This window comes from Echinops telfairi, unplaced genomic scaffold, assembly GCF_000313985.2.
Source record: "Echinops telfairi isolate 266 unplaced genomic scaffold, ASM31398v2 ScPeMD7_3;HRSCAF=10, whole genome shotgun sequence".
Lineage (NCBI taxonomy): Eukaryota > Metazoa > Chordata > Mammalia > Afrosoricida > Tenrecidae > Echinops > Echinops telfairi.
Window position 1 is genome coordinate 27551539 of NW_022103899.1, and position 26646 is coordinate 27578184.

Sequence of the window (26646 nt, forward strand, 5' to 3'; positions counted from 1 at the left end):
GTCCCCCCGCATTCCCCGCCCGGGCGCCGGGCACGGGGGTGTGGACCCGTGCAGTTCTCACGCATTTCCCCATGCCGCAGCCGTGTCCAGCATATTTGGGCACCCTTTGGCCCTCTCGGCGAACCACAACAAACTCAAACCCGCACTCGGCCTCATTAAAATGTAATGTTCTGCTTAATTTTCTTCCATGGCGTGGCTGTAGAAGGAAATGGGAGGGGCGAAGGAATTTGGGGATTACAGAGCAAGCCGAGAATGATGCCGAAGATACACAGAGCGTTGACTTGGGAGGAGAGAGAGGTGAAGTCTCACTAAAAAATGAGCCTTTGTGGACTAACATCCTCACCTTATGGTTTTCTCGTAGATTTGTCGTTACCAAATCATAAGGGGCAGTTTGACGCTGTCCTGTGAGTCATCATGAGTTGGATCCAACTTGATGGCAGTGAGTTTGGGTTTGGGGTCTTTTGGTTATAACCGTGCTTGGTAAAGTAGTGGGCCACGAAAAATGTATGACCCTGGACAAGGACTGACCAGTGGCTGCAACAGTGGGCTCAAACGTGCGGAGAATGTGATGGCACGGGGACGGGGTGGTGGTGCCTATTGAGCATAGGGGCCTCGAGTCGAGCCGACCCTCCAGGGCACCGCACAGCACCAATTTAGGCATAGCCGTGAATCTTGGCTTTGGGAAAGATGTATGAAGGGGCAGCTCTAATCCGAAGGATCTTTTCCTTGTAAATAATGGGAGCAGTGCGGTTTCTGAGGTTTTGAGGTGAGATGTCGTGCCCGTGGATCAACTCTTTGAGCCGGGCTAGTCAGCGAGGCGAACTTTTTGTGAAGGTGGACTGTGGCACACACATGTTCCTAAAGCAGGTTTTATATAGTGAAACAGCTTCCAAACTGCCTGTTTTATTTAAGAAAGCTCTTTTTATCCAAATCCTACAGAGACCATATGAACTCGATGGAGAGTCCGCTGACATTTCACATTCGTGTTCCTACCCTTTGTTACATAGGTGAAGGAAAAGGTTTCCCAAGAAGCAATCGATATAACCATGCAATACACATTTCTTTGCAAATAAAACCACTAAGCTACAGCACTTTTAAAGTTGAATGCATTGTCATCGGTCCAACAGTGATACTTTATATTGCAGCTATTGTTCCAGGTACCTGTAACAAAGGTTCATTGCAAAATCTCCAACCTTGAGCAGGAGACCTTCCTAAGACTCAGACTCAGTGGAAATCCATGTTGCTGGGACCCACTGAGGACCCTCTTGAGCTTGCCTCACTGCTGCCAGCAACCGGACCTGTGCATCCGGCAAGCTGTCATTCACAATCACGTGGTCAAAATACTGGCCAAATTGGGTCTCCATTTTGTGCGCCAAATCCTCCATCTCTTGTAGGTCTTCATCCTTCAGGAGAAATGAAAGAATATGCAGAGCAAATAAATGACCACTCGACTTCCCAACTGGCCTTAAATGATTTCATTCTATCAACCTAATCTTAAATTATCAAATCATATGTAATGTAAAACCAAAGTCGTTGTACCAATACATATAAGTAAAAATCACAATTCAAAAGAACATTCTGTTAAGGATGACATTGTAAAATGTTTTGTGGCTTAGTGGTTATACACTGGGCTGCTAGTCATAAGGTCATCCATTCAAAACCACCAGGACTCTGCGGAAGAAAGATCAGGCTTCTGCTTCCGTAAAGAGTTCCGTCCAGGAAACACACTGGGCAGTTCTTCCCTGTCCTACCGGGTCACTAGGAGGCAGCAGCAAGTCAGAGGCACTAAGTTTGGTCTGGTTGGGTCATTATATGTCTATAACAATTTAGATAGTACTATTTGTTGCCTGTGCAGTTATAAAGAGTACAGATCTAGACTGTGAAATCTTGTAAAAATTGGCTATACACAGAATCTGGAAAATTTGTTATTAATGTTTAGACAACCATCAAAATGAGAACACAGTTTTAAATGTCCATAGCATCCAGAGAATGCAATTATGAACTTCACTGAACCTGAATACAATCTGGAGAATTAGACTTTCATAAACTAGTCATTGAAAAAATATGGAAAAAAATAATGAGAAGTAAGGTAATAAGATACCTGATATTGCATACAAATTATATTCAGTGTACCATTTTAAAAGTGAACTTCCTGACTTCTGCTCATGGGACCTTTCATGAAAGCTAGACCTGCTCACACGAACACAAACACAGCGGAGGAGAAAGAAAAAAAGGGTAGCACCATAGCATTTATTAAAATCAATTTTAATATCTGTAGATGGTGTCCAATAAAAAAGATACGCCGAAAGGGTGCATGTGATATTCCTTAACTATAATCCCGTGGAAACAATAGTGCTATTTTTGATGAGGGGGAAAAAATAAAAATGAACCACGTCCTCTGTGTCTTACCTTGAACTTCCTCTCCACAAAGTAGTCTGTAATGGTCTTGGCATGTTTCCGAGATCGCCTCATACAGCTCACGGTAGGTGGCTTGATAAATATGACATAGGGCTTCAGTTCTTGGGTTCGAGCCACTTGAATATCCTGTACATAAACATTACGTGCATATTTTAAAACAAAAGTCCACATTTCCTAGAGTTGGTATGAATGTTCTCAGAAACTCCCGAACCAGAAACTAGCCACCCTTTTGTTCCCACTGCAGTACATTCTCATGTGCCCCCAAGCCCTCAACTCTTGAAAAGCAACATTTTACCAATCAAGGGATAGTGATCATGAATGCAAACTATGTTCTAATGTTCCCATTGACGAGCTACGGCTCTTACTGAAACGTGAGCGTAGGAGTCTGTACATAATCTCATGGGACAAAGACAAAAGCAGATTTTCAAGATGCGCCCGCCCGCTGTGGCGTCCCCATTGCCCTCTCCTTCACCTTACCACCAGCTTTGCCTGAGTAAGAGCTCGTCTCTCTGCCTGGGTTCTCTTTAGCGCACATTCAAGGAAGCACAAAGAAGAGAGGAGGATCGGAAAAATGTGGCCTACACATTGCATGTTCCTAATCTTACTTAACTTGCTCACTTCTGTCCAGTCCGAGGGAGGACATTCAAACCTTGCCTTCCTGTGTAAACAATGTCTTCTTTCTATGACAAAGAGAGACCTTATTGGCTTTGGGAGCAAGACCCAGGAAAGAGAGATTCGTATTTGTCCTTTAGTCCTACCCACTTGTCTCTAGTTTTGTGTATGACAAGCAAGCCTTCTTCCCCCCACTGAAGGCAAGAGGATGAGATGGCCCCTCCAGGGAAGACCATGGCCCCTAGCTATGCAAAGTAATCTTATCCTAGAAGGTCAACCAGTTCCTCAATCACAACCTACAGCATGGGCAGGAGATGGGTGACATACATTCCTTTCATTGGGAGATCGTGACCCACCTGAGGCTCTAAGTCCACGACACAGACCTTCCCTTCATCAAGAACCGCGTGAACGGCATCCACACTGGTGCCGTACAGCTGGCCTTTGTATTCACCATACTCTAGCATTCTGCCAGGGCGGGACCAAAACAAAATGCTGTGAGTCAAGGATGATCAGGAGTCAAAAGATAACCTCCAGCCAAAGAGGACATCAATGTGGAACTCTTACTAACACAAGAGGAATTAGGGACTGTTCATCAGGATCAAATTTTTTGAAGTTGGCATCACAACTCTGCTCCCTGTTCAAACCCAGTGAACTGATGAGTGAGTGAGTGCTATCAACAGACATGTCCTTGCTTAGCTTTTCAGGAGCCGTAGAAATGACTCTAAGACCTTAGATAATAGATACAAAACAAGGATCTATTTTGAATGTAAAGCAGTCAGATGCACCGTCTTACCTCTGGCTATACACAAGGCTTTCAAACGTTTCCTTTGACACATAATGGTACTCACGCCCATTCATTTCATAACTCTTTTTGGAACGAGTTGTGTCTATCAAAAAAAGGAATGCAAGGTTGCAGTTTCTCCGAAATGTTTTGATTTATTACTCTTGTACACTTGCATTAAAATTTCCAATAAAAATAAGTAAATAAACAACAATAGAGGCAAAAAAGTTAACTAAATTGGTGGTAAGAAACTACCAGCTTCCATATTGCAGTCAGTTATTCTGTAAGCCTTTATTGAATGCTCACGGGGTAGGAGACAATGCATAAACCTCAAACCAGAATAAGAAGGCTCTAAGGAAACGCCGTATTGTTGCCAGGTGCTGTGGAATCCATTCCATCTCACAGCGACCCTGTGTACAATAGAAGGCAACACTCTCCACCCTGCACCAGCCTCACGACTCTTATGTTTGTGTCCATTGGCGCAGCCGCAGTGTCAATCCATCTTGTCAAGACTCCTCTCTTTCACTGACCCTCTACTTTAACCAAGCATGTCGTCTTTCTCCAGGGACCGCTCTCTCCCAATAGTATATTCAAAGTACCTGAGAAAAAAAGCTCACTTCTAAGGCGCGTTCTGGCTTTATATCCTCCAAGACAAACTTGAGTGTTCTCTTGGCAGTTCATTGTACTTTCAGGAAAGAGTATCATAACCTGCTGTTCTTCAAAACAGAACTCAAAGACTAATTCACTGCCATAGAGTTGAGTCCGTGTCATAGTGACTCTACAGCCGCATTTTCCTCCCTTGGTGAGGCTAGTGGTTTTGAACTGCTGACCTTTCGGTTCATAGCCCAAGATATAACTCACTATATCTCCAAAGCTCCCTCTTCAAAACAGGCACTAGTGAATTATCATGAGCCCTACGATGCCTAAGGACTCCCAGTAGCAATACCAGTTGTCTCAAGTTTGGGTAGTAAGTTTCCTGTGACATGGTGGTGTGAACAGTTAAGTGCGTGACTGCTGACCATAAAGGTTGGTGGTTCAATTCCACCAGGAGATCTGGAAAGACCTAGTGATCTGCTCCCATAAAATTACAACCTAGAGAACCCTATGGGGCAGTTCTATGGGGCCACATGGGCCTTGATTGATGAAGTCATCATGAGTTGGACTCAGCACACAGCAATTTAAAAGGCACTGAAATACAGCTGTACCACACCTAGTGGTTTTCAGCACGGCAGTCTCTTCATCTCCTTTACCATATAATAGAGTAGAACTCCCCAGAAGGGATTCCTATGGAAGGCCCGATTCTTTATGGAAGTAGATGACCAGGCCTTTTCTCCCAGAAAGCACCGGGCGAGTTCAACCTGCCCACCAACCCTCTGGTAAGCAGCCCAGTGCTCAACCATTGCACCTCCTACTTCCATGTTTTTAAGTAAGGTGTATACATAGTTTTCCAAAAAATAATAAACAGGCCAAGGAAGTTAAAGAACTAAACACAGTGTCTGAAAGTAGTAAAGACTATATGAGTGTTAGCTATTATTTTTACTAATTATTACTTTTCCTAAAAGACCATCTATGTGATCACTAAGAAATAGGGGACTAAAAGATAACATCATCTTTTAAAAAGGCTAGCTGGTACGTGTCAGTAAATCAATTCTCTTCATGACGATAAATTCAGTTAGAAATATTTAAGGGCCATTTCTTGTGCCTTCTATTTTTACAACAAGAAATGGTGTGGCATAGGTAAGTTCCATCAGTACATTTGCAAACACAAAGAAGGTTTCACAAAAAACATGAATGAAATACTAAACATACGTGGCACTGCACTTTGGAAATGGTTGGGATTATGTTCGATGAGGTGTCTTCTCAGTTCATTGACTCCAACTCCAGAAGGTCCTAAACACAAAGAGTCACAGACAGAGACCACTGGGTGTGCGTGAATAGGTGTGTGGTGGTGAAGACTTCATTGGAAGAATTAAAAATTAAGAGCAACTGTTCTTTTAGAGAGATTATATAACTTCCCTTCCCACAAATTGGAACAACTCCAAAATGCTCTTGAGCATTTTTCTGGTGGCTAGTGGTATAACCCACATTTCTTCAACTCTCCGAAATGAAGTCAGAAAGGACACACCGTGTACGAGACCACTACTAAAAGGAGGAAAGCCAGGACAAAGACTAGCCTACCAAAAGACCTTGGAGGTTCCAAAGGAAGGCGAGCGAGCATGGGAAGCTAAAGCAACGAGCCAGAAGGCTGACAGGCGTTGACTTGGGTGGAAGGGGTGCTACAGATCCACAAGGCATCAAGGAGAAAACAGAAGGGGGGCTAGGATAGAATATGGGGGAGAGGTTGATGAGTGGTTTGAACTGTAGAATGTAGAGTTGATTGTCTGAAATGTAACCTCCACCAAATTCACAATTAAAAATTCATTTACAAAAAAAAAAAAAAGAGAGAAAGAAATGAAGTAAGGACTTGTAAGCACTTGCTGCCCCAGCAAATGTCTAATGTTGGAAACTGGACATTTGCTAGCCGTATTTCAGCAGAGATCATCTGAGACAGCCTGCCTTTCTTCCAAGGAAGTTTCTATCTGGGTTACAATCCAGAAAACAGGCTAAACTCTCTTAGGCTATGGGGCTTGGGTAGTTCAGAGAGCACGTTCCTGGCCTGTGGTTGAGTTCACACCCCATTTGTCTAACTAGAGCAGACAAATAGGCATATAAACTGTGCTGCGCCACAGGGCCCACCACACTTAGAAGGGTGCACACTTGATCAAATGCCCTGCGAATGCTGTCTTGAGGTTCTTAATCTTTGAACAAGGAGTCCGTGCATCCCCGTGCTGTCCTGAGCCTGCAAATGAGATGGCGGATCCTGGCTGCAGACCATGTGGTTCTGCTCTCCACAGCCAGCTCGGGCATGCTGGGAGGACAGGGCAGGAAGGTGCAGGGCTACTGCCATTGGGACCAACATCACAGAGAGCCTGGTCACAACAGTAGGTCACCCCAACCGATGCTTGCCCTGTTCATTAGCATCAAAGGTACAATTCAGAAGACCTTCAAGATGGGGTGCTTACGATTTTTCTTAGGGAAATGGACCATTAGGATTTTTTTTTCTAATACAGACTAGTGATCCAGTCTGGGGAAACATTCATTTGTGCTTACACAACAAGTTTTAAACCGACAGGAAAAAAACAGACAAACACCTCATGATCATCGTCATGATCATCAAAATTAGTTTAGGACACACGTTCATGTCCACGTGGCACAGAGTACATTCAATTGTTGCAAGATATAAACACACACAGAGACTTTATTGAAACAAAAGCGGATGTTTTTTTGCTTGTTTGTGGGGGAAAGAAAAGCAGAAAGAAATTCTGCGTTTGCCAGCACGACTCCAACGTGACGTTGCTGGGTCTACAAGGAACAGGCCTCCCTTGGTGAGGCGGGCAAGTGCGTGGCGGAGGGGGACATACCCACGAGCACTATCAGGCGGTGCTTGTCTGAAGGGCCTCGCTGGTAACGTGCCACCTCCTCGTAGGGGACATGCCCCGCAATGGGGCAGCGGCCGGAGCAGCATGCGCTGGGATGCAGATGGCTGCGATGAGACTTCCTTCGACAGAGGCGCATGCTGCGGCGGAAACCAGCTTGAGGTGCAGGCATAGAAACCAAAAGAGCATAAGATGTAGGGCAGGAGAGGTCACTTCCTGCTTAAAACGTGATAAAGTATACAGTGGCTGTGAGTCTTGCGTGTTAATTAGCATAGTCACATCTGTCTGGCCTGAGAAGACAGGAAGGAAAACAACCCAATAGCCATGTGCCACCTTAAGTTACATCAAGCACCTACTTTGTGCCAGGCGTTGTACCTAGGTGCTAGGCATAGAGGGATCTACTCAACAAAGGCCATGTCCTCATCAGTTTACATTTTATAGGTGGAGGTGAGCCAAAAGTAAGTCAAATAGTCACATACCAATAAAGAACATCTGACCATCGTAGACAAATTCCTCCTTGTCTGGAACGCAGAGAACAACGGGTGCAGAATATGTGGAGGGAGAAGAGAACTTTGCTTAGACTGGATGCATGGAACTCTGATCAAGTTTGTAAGTGGCACTTTCCCATTGGACGACAGCACATTTATGATTGAAGCAGGTTCTAAGCACTTTTCCATCCTATTATTCAGAAGCACCTGGTTATATAGACACTTCAGAATTCTAGCATCCCCCTGAATATACCTAATACGACTGAAAGCCTTAAGTTATTTTAGGCTTGTTTAAATCTATACCTAAAGTACTGAGGCATTGTTAAAAAAAACCCTAAATATGAAGTATATATTATGAAAAATTCTAAAAAACAAACAATAAACTAGGTTTGGTTTTAACTTGATGAGAACATGTTCTAATAGGTTCCATAACCTCTTTACTATGCATTAGATTTAATTTCCTTTTTCTTATAAACTAGTTTGTTCTTTATAGAATTATTATTTACTCTATGGCTGCCAATTGTCTCCGATTGTCTAAGAAGACAAAATGAGGACAGTGCCCAGAGGTCCTGGAGCGTGTATGAGGGCACTCGACAACTGAAGTGCTTGGCATGACTGACAATGACTGACCTACATCCTAATCAGGGCCGGTGTGTGTGTGCGTGTGTGTGTGTGTGTGTGTGTGTGTGTGTGATAGAGAATGGAGCAGGACCAGGAAGTCTTGCCTGCTGTGGTACACAGGGTCAGTACGAGTCAGCACTGACTCAACAGTATCTACCAACAACACCGTGTTAAAACTTAGCTTGTCCTCTTTCTGCTTTCCTAGGAATAGAGCCTATGATTTAGTCTTGTGAATTTTTTGTAAAACTTTTCAACAACCTTCAGCCAACAATGAAGGAGGCAAGGATGTGATTTGTGAAGGGATGTTTGCCAGAGTTGTCTTGGGAGAGTGCTTACCCAGCATGCTCCAGGAAAAAATGTATATGTGGGACCATGTGCTAGGTTGGTGGCCGAAAATCTGTCCTAGAGGGTGGATTACTAACCCCGTACCATTGTGACTTGCTATTGTCTTTGATGATACATAATCCCTGGCTCACTTTCCCTTCAGAATACTGGAGCATTTACTGTCACTTTGTGGATTCGACAGCTCTCTGCTTTGAGCCGTATCCATTCCTCAGTAAACCTCTTTATGCCTAACAAAGTGCTGAGATTTATTATGACAAACAACGAGAGCTAGTTTAGCTCTGAATTATTTGGGACCTCAGAATAAGTACTATAAAGTCCAGAGGTAAAAAAAAATCTTATATGTTCTTTTCAAACTCTTTTCACATATTCTTTTTCATGTAGACACTTCTGATCATTGAAACACAAAAAGAACATCTGTTCGTAAAGTGGACTGGCGGAGTCTTTTCCCTTAACCTTTGTTTTTGCATAAATATTTTAAAATATAAAGAAGCACATGGCTACCAGTTCCAGCTTTTGGCAAGTAAGTGTATTTTTCTAATTGAAATATGCCGGTACACTTACAGGAGATGTTTATATAGGAATATACCATCAGATCTGAAAAAGCCAGAACCCACACAAGGAAGACTTCGATGAGAGCAGGACAATTCAAATACTTCCCACTAACAGAAATGGTAGCAGAGAGGGACGGTTGCACCTTGTCAAAGGTGGGAACCTGTGGGGCCCCAGAAAGGCAAGGCCATCCCATCCAGGGGCAGGTTTCATTGTATTCACAAAAGCTTCACTTTGCTTTCTTATTTATTTTAAAAGAATTACCTATGAAATTCAACAATCATTGATTTCACCTTGAAAACATGTCATTTTCATCATAGAAAGTATCCTGCCAGGTATCCACTCTGAGGCTCTGAAAGACCTACACGCAGTTGTACTTGGTATACTCCGGAGATAAAAACAAGAAATTACCTTCCGACAGCTCCTCTGATCGTTGGGTAAGAGCAGAAAGAGACATGAAAAGCGTGAAGCCGTAGAAAAAGTGAAGTTAGCCACTAAAGAAGGGGAAATGATCACACCAGAGCAGAGGATCGCGGCAAATACGAGTTATAAAAAAGAGGGCGTGGAGATGGGTGGAGTGAAGGACCTAACTTATTTTTCATTTGGGTTGTTTCTAAATGTTCTGTTTTCTGTTAGGCACTGGACCTATATGGGATAATTGAATTATCTACACTTGGGATTGGTGTAGGTTTTGATTCCTTTGGATTACAGGCATCCTTCTTGGGTCTGCTCAACTCCTCCTTTGGCTGACAAGCACTCCATAGGCTAAAGCGCCTCCTGGGAGGGAGGCGTGTTTGCAGCTTTCCTGCACCTTACAGACTGCCCTCAGGGATCCTGACAACCAAATCAGGGCCCCACACAGCTCCAAAACGCTCTCCTCCGACAGGACTGCCCTTACTGAGAGCACTGGATTACTCAAGTGTCCACCTCTGAGAGTTACATGGTGGATTCGCTTTAAAAATTATTGTATCATATCCCTAACTACTCATTTATATGCCAAGATTTGGCATCTAAGTTGAAAAGTGTCGAATACTTATTTTGTTTACTTACCAGATTCAAATGTTTCCTCATCTTTGGTTTTCCATGGAGGAAACAAACAAACAAACAAAACTGTCTTTGCATTAGTATCCACACAGTGTCCACATTTGAACAGCCTAATTTCCTGACCCCGGGCTTCTCCCCGCACACCCCTGATTCTCATCTGTCTACACCACGGCCAGGTCAGTGTGACTCCGGCCTATCAGAGCGGGGTCAGAAGTCTGTGGGGAAATGGAGCTAAAAGATAAAGGATGCTTCCTACGAACTTTCTGGAATGCCCTTTATGTAAGCGAAATGAGACGTCATGGCATTCAGTAGGTGGCACAGCATGGCAAGCTGGGGTACAGCAGGAGGGTGACATAAAGACACTCGATGAAAAGGAGACTTTGTGGAGGGGAAACCTGGACTATCCTGAGGACCCCAGCGGCTGCTGGTGATGCAGTGTAGAAGGGACGGCGCCCTGCCTGGAGGGTGGCGTCCATGGCCAGACAAGAGTGGTAAAGAGCGTGAGTGTAGGGCTTGACTGGGTGGGCTTATTTAAGTGACTAAGATCTCAAATAAAACAACTTTCCTCATTAGTTTTCAACAATTCTTCATAACGTTTTAAAGCAACATCAAGGAATAAACACCCCCAAACAAACTCACGGCCACCACATGGATGCCGACTCACAGTGACCCCACAGGACAGGATAGAACTGTCCCTGGGAGTTTCTGAGAGGGCAACTCTTTCTGGGAGTAGGAAGTCTCAACTTTCAACATAAAGGAATAAGAAACTTGAACTTCTTTGGAGCACAATTTGAAATATCTACAGAAGAGCATGACCAAGGTGTGTACTCCAGGGTCAGCCAACGCTGCATCAACTGGATCCTTATCCTGTTGCGAAATGATGGATTTGTAACTCTATGAGTAGTACCATAAGTAGTTGCATACATGCATGATCACTTATTTAAGAAGTAGAATATAATAAAGCGGCTTTAAAAGGTAAAAATAGATGAGGAGTTCTTTATGTGTTAAGAAGGGTTCAACTGCAAAATAGAATGGTAAGTAATAAAAGACAGGAACAAACGCTGTGTATAGCCACCGTCAAAAGGGACATTCTTGGTGGTTCTCAAGCTGGGGAGGGCAGGGTGGGGAAATGAAGCACTGGGCTGGCGGGAGGACTGGTGTTAACTTGGATGAAGGGGAAGAGAGTGATCTACACAAAGGAGAAGAGAAAACAAAGACGTGGGGGAGGGTAAACTTGCCAGGGAGTGTTAAGTAGTTTACACTGTCAAATAGAAAACTGAATCTCTGAACGTAACCCTCGCCTAATTCACAATTTTAAAATTGTCTAAAAAAGCAACAAAGCGCTAATTCAATGTTAAAAAAAAATAGATATGGGAGAGCAGAAAGGACATCAAATTTACATCTTTGCTTTTACATGAACAGATCATGCCCGGAGATACATAAAGGCACTGAGAATATTTATTACCCCCAGAAAGAAACCTCAATGAGGAACATGGGAAGGGAGGAACGTTGTACTAGACGTGCTTTTTAAATACCTGTCGGGCTGCGCTCTACATGGTCAGCAATTGGAAGCCACCAGCAGCTCCGTGGGAGAAAGACGGGAATTTCTGCACCCACACAATCTTGGAAACCCCCAGGGGGTGAGTCAGTACTGACTCGATGGCAGTGAGTTTAGGTGTTGGCTGAGTAACAGTTTGGGGTCAAATGGTAGGAGTTGGGTTGGTAACTGTCAGGTGCAGCGGCCCAGCCCCAGCAGGCACCCGATGGGTGGGATTGTCTGCTGTAGTGACGAAGCCGCCTACATGAGGCTGTCTGCCCCAGTACCGTTGCGGCTCAGACCCTCTATAGGGGCCGAGTCAGAACCGTCTCAGCGGCGGTGGGTTTGGCTCGGATGGCACACTGTTCAGGGTTGAGCTGCTCGCTGGGAGACAGACATGTCAAACGCACTCAGCAGAAAAGATCGCCGTTTTGGTTTACTCTGTCCTATTGTCCACCACGAGGCAAAACTGACGCAATGACAACGATCTGATCAGAAGCTTTTAATGAAAGTTAAAGAAAATAAATGAATAGTAATGATCGTCATAAGAAAACAGAATGTGTCCTTGGCAAAATGCAGTGTCAACATGACTCTGTCATTGCTCTGGGAGGGCCATGTGAATCTTTGAAGTACCCACTAATGAAACACTTCATATTGGCTCTACATATCTCCAGGCTAGAATCGCTTCTAAAGCCAAGATGGAAAATTCAACTTTCCGACCAAAGGATCTCTGACTGGCCTCCCAACCAGACCCTCTTGATCGATTCTTGAGCCAATCTTGGTACTGCCATGAAATGTGAAAAAATCTCTTCCCAGTTCACAAAAATATTTAAAGACAGGTATGGGACAAGTTTTTATATCTTCTTCGGACTTGGGGAACCCACTGTACTATTTATCAGTGCTAGAATCCACCAGAAGATGGCATTGGCCTCGCGTTTCTGCTACTCTGAAGGTCTGTTCTCCAGCCCCACGGTGGCTGGCAGGTGCTCTGCCATCTGATGCTCCGAGTGTTGCCAAGCGTTCCTGAGATCCTTTCCCAGAATCCACTCTAAACTAGAGACCTCCCCCGGGCTGTGCTCCCCCTGCCAGCTGCCAGACCACACACAAAGAGCGGGGAGAGGGGCCTGTTGGCTTCACGTTTCCGAAGGTGGCAAGCCTATCAGAAGAAAACATTACCTGCTTCCACACATTTCTCGTCAATCTGCATGTCATCTTCTAGGAAGGAAAAAAAAGATAAACTCCAACTGTGCCCGCATTTAAAATAAAAATTCCCTACACAGTGGTGTATCTCCCTAAAGTGCAGACTGCCGGGCAGAATCATATCCTTTCAACCATTGCTCACGTGGAGGGATACAAAGGGCTCTGTCGGATGAGGGTAAGTAAACAACTGTAGCTTTCTTATTTGGGACCATAGAAACTCCTGTTAAACAACAATGTCGGGAGGCAGTGGTCCCCACTCCAATCCATCCCCAGAGAATTCGGAGCTGTTCGATTTATACCATGTTGAACTGGCAGCGTTGGCCTCCTCGAGCGACTCGAATCGTGTTATTTTTAGATGGCCTTTGGGATGTAGGGACAGGGTGGATGGGGTAAGGCTTCCCAATGAAATTCTTAGAGGGCAACCCTTACTACCCTGAAGGAATGAGCAGGTGAGTTGTGGTATTGGGGTGTGTGTGTGTGTGGGGGGGGATTCTCTGTGAAACTTTCCTGGACTTTTTCCTCATGAACGCAATTTTCAATTTTCTTAAAACTTCTCCATAATAAACCCCTCTGAGAGAAATGCTATCAAAATTACCCCTTTGGAATATTAGTTTTTAAAAAGTCACTATAACCTTCTGACTAACCTCTCTGCAGTGCCCCTTGGAAGCCCCTGTGTTGTTGATTGTACCTGTTCTGTGAAGGCATCCTCGTGAGACTAAGACAGGTGATTTACTGAGAAAACTCGACGGCAGCTACTCCCTGATCACAGAGACATGTTTAAACATGTTTTGTTGGGAGCATTTTCATGTATTAATGAACTAGCACCCTAGAAGCAGAATGCTCATGTATGTATTTTCCTGGCCATTACCTTTTTTTGTAAATTGGGTCTAGTGACTACGCTATTGGGTTCAGAATCTCCTAACAGACACATTGAAGTCTAATGAATTAAGAGAACAATGGGAATGTTTAGAAGACTTTGGAAATGAGGGTTTTTTCCTCTTTTCCCTCTAAATATTATCACTTACCTTCTTCCATAGAACTCACTGAAACAGACAAATCATTGAAGCAGGAAAAGAAAATTAAAAAGAAAAGTTACTCAACAGCTTTCCAAGACTAATTTACTTACAACCAGAAAAGCAAAGGTGCCAAAGCTAGTGCAATTGTTACTCTGGAAATTCTTTCTATTTAGTAACAAAATGATATATGAATAATCTATACCACCTCATATAATTGTGAGCCTTATTACCAAATGGGGAATTGTGACAGTGATGGGTTTGTGTCAACTTGGCTGGGCCAGAGTTCTCAGTGGTTGGGAATTTTAGACATAATAATCCTCCATGACGTCACCTGACATAAGGTAATGACTTTCATAACAGGGCCTGCTATGAGCAGCTCATCAGTTGTAAGAAGATTAGGGTGGAAGACAACACCTTTATTCAGGGTACAGCCCTGATGCAATTCATTGAAATGAAGTTTTCCTTGGGAGTATGTGTGCCCAATATGGAAAAGATTGCTTGCTTTTTACTGACTCTGGATACGTCATCTGATTAGACTCATGTCAATGGCCTGCCACATTACCTGCTAATCTTGAGAGTTATTAGCAGTCTGCCATCTGTCCTCCAACCTTGGATTCATTTGCTTCTGTAGCTACAAGGCTGGCCTGCTGACATTAGGTTAATTCTCCTCTGCAGCTAACAGCCTATCGTCACCATGCCCATCCTGGGTTCATCGGCTGCGGCAGTGACTCAAGTCAGCAGAAGCCTCTAGCCTAACACTTGATCCACAGACTTGGAGCTTGCCTGCTTTTGCAACAGTATGAGCCATTTTTAGAAATTTAAATTTCCTCATCTCTATGCATTTCACTGGTTTTCCTTTTCCAGAGAACCCAGTCTAAGATTGCAATATACCTACTTCTGGCTAACTCACTCCTTTTCCTCCTAAATAGCCCTATAGGGATTGTGTTCTACTCATTTCTGAGTTACTGTGTTCCACACATTTTAGGAACTTAGTAGGGAGGGACAGAAGGAAGAAGAGAGAGTATTCTTAAATGCATCTTCATTAAGCAGCTTTTCAGTAACCATCTGCAAACTAACATTAACCTGGAATTTCTCAATAACTCTTGATTGAAAAAAATTATCTATTCTTGAGATCTTTTCCGCCGTGGCAGTATTTAAGTAGAACAGCAAAGCATGGAATAATACCCATTGTCACACCTACAATCACTGAAGAGAAATGATCTAATAGTTTAGAAAATTGGCATCTCCAACAGAGACATTCCCTGAGGGGGGTGATTCTATATGTCAGTCTCTGACCCTAGAATTTCTCTTCCTGGAGATCTGAGTGGGAATTCATAGGACTGTTCAGAAAGTCTAATATAAACCACACTGAGGCTACATGAACACAGGAAATGTCAACCAGCGCTAACTAGCATTTCCACACAGGAAAATGACCTTTAAAGATTACTTCAGTCTGGCTCGTAAGCACACATTTTTAAGGGATGGGAGAGATAAAACATCACAATGAAGATAATGACATGAAAATGGTTCTGATAAAATGTCGTTATAAAAAAGATAAAAAGTGGTATTTTACTTCAACTATTATTAAACTTTGTTGTTGAATGCTATCATTAATATCATATTTATTCTATGAACAATAAATCCTTGTTGAAGATGATCTTTAAAATATCATTACAACTGTATAAATGTTTCTAATTTGCCATGAAAATACTGTCAATATGAAGAAATGTTGACTCTTTTATTCCTTCAAAAATGTCATTATACTTGTCAGCTTCTCTTTTCCACAAGAAAAGGAAGAACAAACTAACCCCCGCTGAGAGCAGTGGAGATAATGCAGTGGATAGATGCTTACCATAGGCAAACCTGTGATCTTGTCTTTTGTGCCCTTCTAATCTTCTCCATCCTCGCTCCTGGCTCACCATCTCCTTCCCTCATTCCTTTCCAGGGACCACCTGGGCACTACTTCTGAAGGGCTCTACTCAGCTCGCTCCAACTGGTGAGCACCCTTTAGGTCCGTAAGTTATCCACACGCATTTGCCACCATGGATTCCCTTCCTAATCACCCCCCGGCCCCTCTTTGAAAGTACCAGCTAGCAAAGATGCTACATGTAGTGTGGTTGGGTGCCATCCAGTTGACGCCAGCGCGCAGTGACGTCAGTATAGCAGAAAGAGACGCTGCTCGGTTAGATATCACCATCACAACTATTTTGTTGTGAGTCCATCGTTGCAGCCACTGTATCAATCCATCTTCTTAGGAGACGTCTGCTTTTTAAAAAAGTACGCTCTGCTTTACCACGCATGACGTCCTTTTCAAGGTCCTTGTCCCTCCTCCTAACAGAGCCAAAGCATCTGAGACAAAGTATCACCATTCTCTCTTCTAAGGAGCACTCTGGTTGTACTTCCTCCAAGACCAACTTGCTTGTTCTCCCCGCAGCCTGTGGTACTTTCAGCGTTCTACACCAAGGCCATCGTGCAAATGCACCGGCGCTGCTTCTGTCTTCTGCTTCACTGTCCAGCTTCCACATGCCTTTGACACAAATGCGTTCGATGCGCCTTGGACCTCAGCGGCACCCGAGCTCTTTAACACTTTAAAGAAGTCTTGTGTGGCAATCACCCAGTGCAGTGCAGTGGTTGATTTCTTTTAAAAAAAATCATTTTATTGGGGGCTCTTATAGCTCTTATAGCATTCCATACACCAATTGTATCAAGCATATTTGTACATAAGTTGCCATCATCATTTCCAAAACAATTTCTACTTGAGCCCTTGGTATAAGCTCCTATTTTTCCCCCTCTCTCCCTCCCCCATCCTCCCATCCTCATGAATCCTTGATCAATTATATACTGTTATTCTTATCTTGTATCTTACACTGCCCATTGGGTCCCTTCAACTGTTTGATTTCTCGACTGCTACGTCCGTGGACAGTGATTGCAGACACAAGAATGATGAAACCCTTGACAAGGCTCCCCTTTTCTCCATTGATCATGATGTCTAGTGGTCCAGTTCTGAGCAGTTTGGTGTTCGTCACATTGAGTTGGAATCCATACTGAAGACTCTAATCAACTCATTTCCACATTTATTCAGGGAAGGCACCCTGAATTGCCATTAGAGCTTCTGAACAGTGTGAAGTTTAACTCATAAATTGACAGACTGAAGAGAAGGGATGCATTTGAACGATGATGCTGGCAAAGAGTACTGACAGCTGAGAACTGCCAAAAGTACAAACAAGTCTGTCTTGGAAGTACAGCTAGGATGCTCCTTAGAAATGAGGATGGCGAGACTATGTCTCACGTACATTGAACATGGCATCCAGGGAGACCGGCCCCTGGAAAAGGATAGCAGGCTTGGTACAGTAAAGGGGCAGCGATAACAAGAAGAAGATCCTGGACCAGGTGGATTGAGATGGTGGCTGCAACCAGGGGCTCACATATAAGCACAGTTGTGAGGATGGTGTAGGCTGGGCAGCGCTTCGTTCTACTGTTGTACGTTCTGTTCCAACTCTGAGTTGGAACGGACCCAGTGGCACCGAACGGCCGCAAAGCTATGGAGAGTGTGTTTGTGGCTATGCCTCCTGGCTTCCAGTATGCACAGAACATATTTCCTAGCTGCAGAGATCTCTGAGCACAAGTTGTGAGGGATGTCATCAACATAGGAACATTTGCATTTTCATAAACCATAAACCTCTCCATATCCAAAGTAGTGAATTTCTATGGTAGGAATTTGCATGGTTGCCAGGAACGTTATTTGGGGCGATGGGAACATTTAGAGACGCTCTCTTGGGCAAGAAGCTAGCCCTGGGGGAAAGCTGGCATTCCACGATACACACGCTGCATTTGCAGAGTCAGCACACTCACCTCTAGCTGACTTGAGGCAGGAATGGGGCGAATAAGGCTGAGACCACCAGAATTCCCGTTGCTTCCTGTGGGGAAAAAATATATAGCACAAGGGGTATGGGGGAGAGGGATTAACCCAGGGGAAACAGCCCTGGGGCAGCCTCACACAGACTGTCTCCTAGCATTCAGTTGCTTCCCCCAAGTGAAAGGGAGATTTCTTCTCTGAACACCTCTCCTGCCTCACAAGAACACTGCAGACCTAGGGTGAAAATGCGGGGCAGGGTGGTGAGCTCACGCACCACAGAGCATCCGCACACTGCCCGCCCCTGGTCCTGGCCGCTCCAGCATGGCATCTCATTGGAATTGTCCTGACCTGTATGTCCCTTCCAGACCATTTGGCACTCTCGGCAATTCCTTCAGTTCGTTTTCTTTCTTTTATAAAAACGCTTTACTGTGTCAACAATTCCTTGAGAAGACCCTGCGTTTTCCTTGATCCCCAGGAACCCCCCTGGGGTCAAGGCCTCGCCTTTTCCTGCCATCTCCGCTGACTTGTTCTTCCTCCCATGGGCCCCTCCACCCCAAGAAAGTTCTCTGAACTGGTCCTCTTTGCCTCACCCAGCCCCAAACAATCTTCGAAGAGAAGTGGTTCTGTCGCTACGATGAAGTTTAGAGCAACAGATAACGGTGAACAGCCATCTTACTCTTTGCTGTTACAAGTGAGGTGTCTGGGCCGATTCACCCGGAGTTTGTCAGAAATGCAAGATCTCAGGCTGCCACCCAAGACTTTCCAAATTAGGGTTTCCTTTTAATAAGAGCCCCAGGTAAGTCATATGCACCTTAAAGTTTTGTAAAGTACAAATAGTCATTTTCAGACGTTGGCTTGTCTCGGTGGTATTTGTTTAAAATGCAGGTTCCTGGGCTTCCCAGATCTGCTGAGCCTGATTCCCTGGAGATAAGTCCCGGGCACTGCAGGTGACTCCTCCCAGCTCCGGTCACCCTTCACATCCTGTTCCCAGGACTTCTCCCCAGGGCAGGGCCCCATCAACACATCTGCCTGAAGCCCTTTCTCACACCCTCAGGACTCACAGTAAATCTTCAGCAAAATCTCACACCTCAGCCTCTGCACCTCAACTTTCCTGAGACAGGGCTCTTCCCAATGTCGTCAGAGCCCTTGTGCTTCCTCTCCCATTCCCAGTGGTGTGCTGATAAGCCAGCCCTGGATGGGGCAGCAGCGGGGAGGGGTGTGGTTTGGGAGAACCCTGATCCGTTGATTGGCCAGGTTCTGTACTGGAAACACTCGCTGTGGCTGATTTCAAGCTACCACCTTGAGTTCGCTGAATGAGCACTTAGGAAGAGGCGGTTGACAGTGTTAGTCAACTGCAGACAACTCCCATCCCACTGGGCCTGGAGGTGGCCGGGCCTGGACTCAGACCACTGCCATGACATCCTCCTTCTTCCTTGGAAGACCTCCCCCCTGTTTCCCCCCCCCACACACACACACACACTGAATGTCATCTTCCTACCTGATTCCTGTGGTCCCCATCCCCTGCTCATCATAATACTAGTGGTGGTGGTGTGTCATGAAGTTGGTGAACCCTTATGACAGAGTAGAACTGCTCTGTAGGATTTCTTAGGCTCAATCTTTACTGGAGCGGACTGCCAGGTCTTTCCTCCGTCTCCAACAGTGGACTGTTATATTGCTGGTGATTTATATCAGCTACGTAAATATCGCTTCCAACCTCTGGCTTCTCGGTTCCTGACCTCCTGTCTTCCAATGACTTTTCCCTTATCCGACCCCTTCCACTTCCTCCTACGATCATATTCTAGACTTTTTCAAAACCGATAGCTGCAAAACTAACTACCATTGAGTTGATTCTAACTCCTAGGAAGCCTACAGAGTAGAAGTAGCTGTGTGGGTTTCTGAGGCTGTAATGCTTTATGGGAGTAAAAATCCTTATCTTTCTCCCTTGGAGCAGCTGATGGGCCAGAACTGCTGACCTGGTGGTGAGCTGCCCAACATGTAACCCACTATGTCACCTGGGCTCCTACTGATAGCCGCAATCTCACCATAATTTTAACTCCCACCACCCATTTCTCTAAGCACTTCCTCCTATCCTCTTAGCCTCAAATTTCCTCTTGATCCTCTAGGAAGCTATTGCTCTTAGCACCTCCTTGATTAGCCATTGACAAAGTAACAACGTCCTGAATTTATAAATTCACTGATCTCACTTCCTTTTCACATCCTCTTCATTTCCTCACTCCTTCCAGAACAGCTTAAATTTCATGGATGTGGCAGTTACATAATCTACTGTCAACTTGAGGAAGGGGTGGAGTCTAGCCTGTCAATCAGGTCACAGCTTGATGACCTCCTTTGGAGGGGCAAAGGAGATAAATAGCTCACTGGAAGCCAGACACACTCTCTGTAAGACATTCCTGTGGAAAAGCCACATGGAGCTACGCTGATGGAGCCAGAGCAATGGAGCTGCAGGAGCCACATGGAGACCCACATCAGTGCTGTGATGCTTCTTCCACCACTGGATCCACAAGACTTTCCATCCACTGGCCTGTGATGTTCCTGCATTCACATTCAGCATCATTGTATATGTTGCGTGAATCTGAAGAGGAACTTATAGCCTGGTATCGGACATATGGGCTAATATCAAGCTTATGGACTTGATCTGGACTGGGCTGGATTGTTTTCTTAATATGCACTACTCTCTGAAAGAAAGCTCTTTCTTATATACATATGAGTCTTCCTGGATTTGTTTCTCTAGTCAACCCAGAGTCATACAACTGATCACCATTATACTCACTCCCTGGGTCCACATTTAACTTACTGTTAAATTGAAGTCTCTGTATAGTCTGGACCTGTCCCTCTGGACACTGACAAGAAATACTACAAACTCATGGACTTTAACTTCAAATGGGCCTTTAGTACTGATCACACTATGTTGACCTGATCCATTTATTCTCTAGCTCTTGTAGAACTTTTCACCTCTCTTCTTCTCTAGACCTCCTACTTCTCAGCTTATGACATAGCTGCTTATTTCACTGGAAAAAATAATAGCATTTGGAAGATAATGTCCCCGAACTCCCAACCTCCATTGTGCCCATGTGCTCCACCTCCCCTTCTGCTCCCGCATTCCCATGCCTGTGGATAAGACCAGCCCCTCTATGACACTAGATCAATCTCCACCTGCCTGCTCAAGGATATCAGCATTTCTCCAGCATAAAAATATCCTTCTCAACTGGATCGTCCCCACCACTATGATTTATTCCATGCCAAAGACCTAATTCCCTTCTGCCAGCCCACTTTCCCATCTCCTGGGACACATCTGTGCTCTTTTTGGAGGTGCCCTGGTGGCGTCGTTACGAGCTGGCACCGGCTCCGTGGCTGTGAGCTGGGTGTTTTTGTTTGCTGGCGTCGTGGGGACACATTGGGCTGCCAGCTGGAAGGTCGGCAGCTCAAAACCACCAGCTGCTCACGGGACACAGACGAGGCTCTCTCTTTCCGGTCTCCGACACCCACAGAGACAGTTCTACACTGTTCCACAGGGGCGCCGGAGGTGGAACTGACTCGATGGCCGGGAGTTGGGTGTTTACACCAAACGTTACCAGAGCGTCCCATGCTCATGACTGTTCCTTTCTTTCCTCCCATTCCAGTTCGGGTTTTGGCTCCAGTCCTCCCCTGACAGTGCTTTTATCCAGATCACCAGTGATCTCTCTGTTGCCAGGTCTGAGGATCAGTTCTCCATCCATCAGGAGTCACTGATACAGTTGGGCAGGACATGGCATTGCCTGATCTCATCCTGCCTCCTGGGCCATTGCTTCTCCATCTTTACTGCCAGTCCCTTCTCTTCTGCTTGGCTGAGCCTTGTACCGTTTCACCTTTCTGTCTGCACTCGTACCCCGGCATCTCGTCAAGCCCCAGGGCACAAGGAGAGGCTGAGGAGTTGAGATTAAGTCAATGAGCTGTCAAATCAGTCTTGCATGGTTCACTGACAGAGTGATCATGGAGCTACTTAAACATGTCGAATCCCCTTTCCCACATGGTCTCCCAGCTAGAACGACTCTTCCGGTTCCCTCAGTGGTTAAGATGCTTGGGGACTATCAATAAATTGACACGTGGATTTGTAAGCCAATGTGTGCATCTCTTTCTCTCTCACCGCCCCCCCACCCCACCCCCCGTCTTAACTGCAACAGCAGAAATGGAGTCAAACAGTTCCTGATGGTCCAGTCACACGTCCAGGAGTGAGACCTGTTCTTACCTCGTCAGCAGGTGGAGAGAAGGGATCAGCCCAGCACAGGCACTGAGGGCTGAGATTCTCCGGGCCTGCCACCAGAGGGGGTCATTCTGGTCCACAATCTGGAGGATCTCTCCCTTCTGGAAGGGCAGCCCAGCGTCCACGCAGGGGATGCCAGGATCCTCCTGGGGCCAGTACTCGGTCATAGCACGGACGTACACCTAGCAGCAGGTACATAACATGCCTTGAGAAGAACGCTTGTGCACTGGCTGCCAAGATTACAACGACCTCTCCTCCTCCTCCTCCTCCTCCATGCTCCTGTCTTCCCTCTCCACCCTCAAGAAAAAAACCAACATGCCTCTAAATGGAGCCTAAAGAGCAATGAGAAAAGTGATGTTGGCAATAGAATCTCAGTGCTGAGGAAAAAATGTCACATTTTCATGGTTTTTGATGCTGCTGCTTAACTTCTCGGTCCTCCGTCTCCTTTTATGGTACTCACTCGCTCACACTGCCGCTCGTGTCATCCGCATTGAACAAGTGATACAGCAGGACAGGGAGCAAGTGCTCAGCACATTATAGAGGGCAGGACCATGAAGCATCATTCTTAGGCAATCAGGGTCAGTGTCATAGGGAGGGTCCCCGGGTGGGACAGATGGTTTGCACTGGGCTACTCACTGCAGGTTGGGGGTTCCAATCTACCCAGCAGGACTGCGGAAGAAGAACCTGGGCGATCTGGTAAGATTAGAGCCAACAACCCCCCGTGGAGCAGTCCTACTCCTGAACACATGGGGCTTTCATCTGCCATAACGGACTCCCAGCCACTCATGACCATTGGTGCTTGGGGGGGTTGACTGGGTATGAGAATGGAGGCTCTGTAAAGTCTTACCATTTCCTGGTTATTGACAGGAGGGTCAGAAACTGGAACCACCTTGAACATGATGGTGCCACGGGACAGGGCCTAGAAAAGGTCCACGGAGGGGGGATAACTTGGAGTCCCTAGGGCTTAGCAGTGGAGTTGCTATTTAAGGGGCTCCTCACCCCCACCCACCGGAGGCTCTTACCAGAATGTGGATCACTTGCTCAGGTTCCAGTCCCTTGACTGAAACTCCATTGACTTCCACCAGTTTGTCTCCAGCATATAGCAACCCTAGGCAAACAAGAACCCAAACTAAGAGGGTGCGGGTGAGCAGGTGAAGCGTAGACGTAGCTAGAAGCTACTGGACCAGCTCCCTCACCCAAGCAGGCTCTGAAACATTGAACTGTGTTCGGCAAGAATAGCCAGAGTGCAGGCGAGGTCCATCCCCCCCAACCCCCACCCCGCCGACCCCACCAACACTTGTAGGAATGAAGGGTAAAATGCTTTTAATTCCTAGCAGGATGCTGGACAATGGAACCAGACACCAGTAAGGAGACAGGAGCAAAAACTAAAGATGTCAGAGTCATGTAAACACATGGAAGAGGTGGGGATGGGAGGAGAGGACCCTTGCTCAATATGTAGGGAAACTTGGGAGTATGGATAACTCTTGGACAAAGCAGTCAATGAAATAAGAAGGGGAATGTTGTCATGGAACAGAAATAAAAGGTGCTACAAATTTCAAAAAGAATGTGGTCTCCATCTTTCCATGTGGTAGAGAGATAAAAGTAAGTGAGGATGAAGGAGTGGCAGACAGATGGAGCAACGAGGAAGTCCTTGGGGGGAATTACCATTATACTATTGGGGTAGATATGCCTTGTGCCAGGCTTCCCGGGTCATGGGTAGTGAGGAAAAGGGGCAATAGGCATAGAATCATTCAGTTCAGATATGCATCCATGAAAAGAAGAAAAATTGGTTGAACGGGCACAAGACATGGAAAGATGGAGAAGGGCCGTGGCTTTGAAGTCCCAAATGAAGAGGAAGCGTTGAGAGTGGAGTCAGGCCAACCTGGGCTTGAATCAAGGGAGGTCAGTCACTCAATCTCTCCGAGCCTCCTTTTCTTCATCCACAAGATGGCATCATGTGTCTCACCTTATGAAATAGCCGTGAGATGTTTCATTGCCTTCCCCAAGCAGTGGGACTTATTATAGCCTGATCTTAGATAGTAGAGAGAGACTCCCCTGAGAAAAAGAAGACTCAACAAGCAAGGGTGCCCTATTTCCTGCTCCCACTGCTTCGGCTTACCACTCCTCTCGGCCAGCCCCCCGTGGATAATCCTGGCCACCAGGATGTCCCCTGTCAGCTCATGGCGCTTGATGGTGGCTCCCTAAAGACAGAGAACAATGGATCCCTCTTTTATCTGATGTATTGGTTTCCTGGTGGCTTCCTTCAACGCAGCGCTGATCTTTAAACAAGGGTATTTATACCAATCAGGGAGGCAGGGGTCGCACAGTGCCTGATGCCTGCCAATCATGCCATGGGGGTCTAAAAGGAAAGACCTCAGCCTTGGCCTCCTGAGGTCTCTATCCCATCACGTGGTCAAAAAAGAATATATTTGGCTCCTTCCAAAGAGGAGCCATTCTTAGAAAATCACGTTAAGATCTTACTTTTCTGCCCCCCCAGGAGAGGAGAAAATGCAAACGCATTGGGATCGAATGCAATCTATGTGCATATCAGAGTTAGATAAATAATACATGAAGTACACACATCTCATTTCTTACAACTCTGGGGCGGGGGTACATGACAATCTTTCCTTAGTAAAAGCATCAGGAAACACGTCTGAAAGCACACATAAGAATCATTCATCTGAGTTGCTCTCATATTTTCTGAATGCCTCAAACTGCATGCCTGACTGCAGACGAGAAGACCGCCAGTAGAAACGAGGGGCACCCCAGTTCACCCTTAGCCTTGGTATAATTCAAATGACAAGACAGAGTGATTGCCTCACCAGAGGCTGTTGGTTTTTCACCATACAAACAATCCTCATCGCTTCTTCACTCTCAGCGACGGTGTCTGGCAGTGGGGGGAGCCAGGGCTCAAAGTCTTTCTGAGCCACAGTGTCGTGGGCGCTGAGCAAGGCCTGGGAACCGAGAAGAAAAGACGAGCAAACATCACACGCAGGACAGAGCCATCTCGGAGATGATGTCTCAGGGTTTCGTGGGACACGCACAGCAACTAGCCCCACCTCCACCAACGATCTGCGCTTGCCAGGCACTGGGCTGAGCACACCTTGTAGAACAACTCACTTAATCTTCGCAATAACACTTGAGGAGGAAACATGCATCCTCTTCGTTTTATAGAGAAGGCAACGAGGCAGAGAGAAGTTCATGACCATATCCGCTATTCTCTCTCGCCTGCTAAAAGGCCTTATTCCGTGACTCTCTCATTTCTTGGAAGTTCATGTAATCTATCGTGTTCCTATGAAGCTTGAGTTACAAAGCAAGATTTGTAATCATTTTCTTAACGAAGGCCGAATGCGGGGCAGTAATCATAACATCTTGGGCCAATGGGGAACGCAGGGAGAAGAGGTAGTCCCCTGGTTTAGGGTAGGCTCTGAGTGCTCTGGATGCCTGCTTCGTCAGGTTTTCAATGCATGGGGTGGGGTCCCTGGGATTCCTCAGCCCTGCCCTGGGCTTAGTTGGAACCCAAAGGAAGTTTTCTTAAGTATTTTTGCTGTTGAGGATATTTGATAACCAACGGTTGGTTATCTTGTCATCTGATTTTTTATGCATTAATCCGATGGCTCCACAGGCAGACATTCTCTTAACATTCTAATTTGTTGCGAAATCGATATCAAGATCTTTACGGACTAATAGGTTGGTTATGTTCTATAATGAGCTTCCTCTCCCTCCCCCGGCCCCTCCCGCAGAGTTATGTGTGCTCCACACATTCTATCCAAAGTTTAAAGTGCTCTCAGGTTGGAAAGAAAGCTAACCTAGTAGAATTTTAGAAGGACAATTGCTTGGGACACAGAGGACCATGGAGAGTGCTGGATGACTCCTCCGGCAGGTGGCAGGTTGGTTCCCTGACTGACAACACTGAGTTTGTCACATCTAAGTCTCGCATCTTTCAGTGCATTCTGGTCACCCATTAGGAGGGATTGAATTGTGCCCCTGCCAAATGTAGGTTAAGGTCTTAACCCTGGTGCCAGTAAACATGACTTTGTTTAGAAATAAGACCTTTGAGGATCTTCTCAGTTAAGTTAATGAGAGCAGACGAAGTTCAAATTGAAGGCCAACCCCCCGGACATGGCATCCACCCCAACTAAGCAAAGCTTTTAGGACAGAGGTGAGCTGCCCCACAAGGCTTATGGGAGCAGACTGCCGCATCTTTGTTGTGTGGCGCAGCTGGTGGCAAACAAGCACTTAATCGCTGCCCTGCCCACCTCCTCATACTTCAGTTAGGAAGTATGAATGGAATAAGGCTCCCAAATCAATGCTTAGGCATTTGGCTGCTGACTTTAAAAAAAAAAGTCAATTTGCACCCATTAACTGCTCCGTGGGAGAAAGATGTGACTGTCAGTTTCCATAAAGATTTCAGCCGTATATCAACTCTGGGGAGTGTGGGGCGG

The 26646-nt window shown here is 45.7% G+C and overlaps 1 protein-coding gene across 1 annotated transcript in view; it reads right to left on the reverse strand.

Annotated features, from left to right (window-relative positions):
- Window positions 1-658: 658 nt before the first annotated feature.
- Window positions 659-26646, reverse strand: part of MPP4 (MAGUK p55 scaffold protein 4) — a 35561-nt gene continuing 9573 nt past the window's right edge. Inside the window, exons 5-19 of the mRNA XM_045296653.1 lie at window positions 25024-25155; window positions 24321-24402; window positions 23224-23309; window positions 23049-23120; window positions 22187-22383; window positions 17940-18004; window positions 14097-14114; window positions 13048-13086; window positions 7767-7808; window positions 7273-7443; window positions 5621-5701; window positions 3824-3917; window positions 3387-3495; window positions 2410-2544; window positions 659-1403 (exon numbers count right to left, since the gene is read on the reverse strand). Coding sequence (XP_045152588.1) covers window positions 1212-1403; window positions 2410-2544; window positions 3387-3495; window positions 3824-3917; window positions 5621-5701; window positions 7273-7443; window positions 7767-7808; window positions 13048-13086; window positions 14097-14114; window positions 17940-18004; window positions 22187-22383; window positions 23049-23120; window positions 23224-23309; window positions 24321-24402; window positions 25024-25155 — 1515 coding nt within the window. The 3' untranslated portion in view covers window positions 659-1211. The remainder of the gene's footprint in view (window positions 1404-2409; window positions 2545-3386; window positions 3496-3823; window positions 3918-5620; window positions 5702-7272; window positions 7444-7766; window positions 7809-13047; window positions 13087-14096; window positions 14115-17939; window positions 18005-22186; window positions 22384-23048; window positions 23121-23223; window positions 23310-24320; window positions 24403-25023; window positions 25156-26646) is intronic.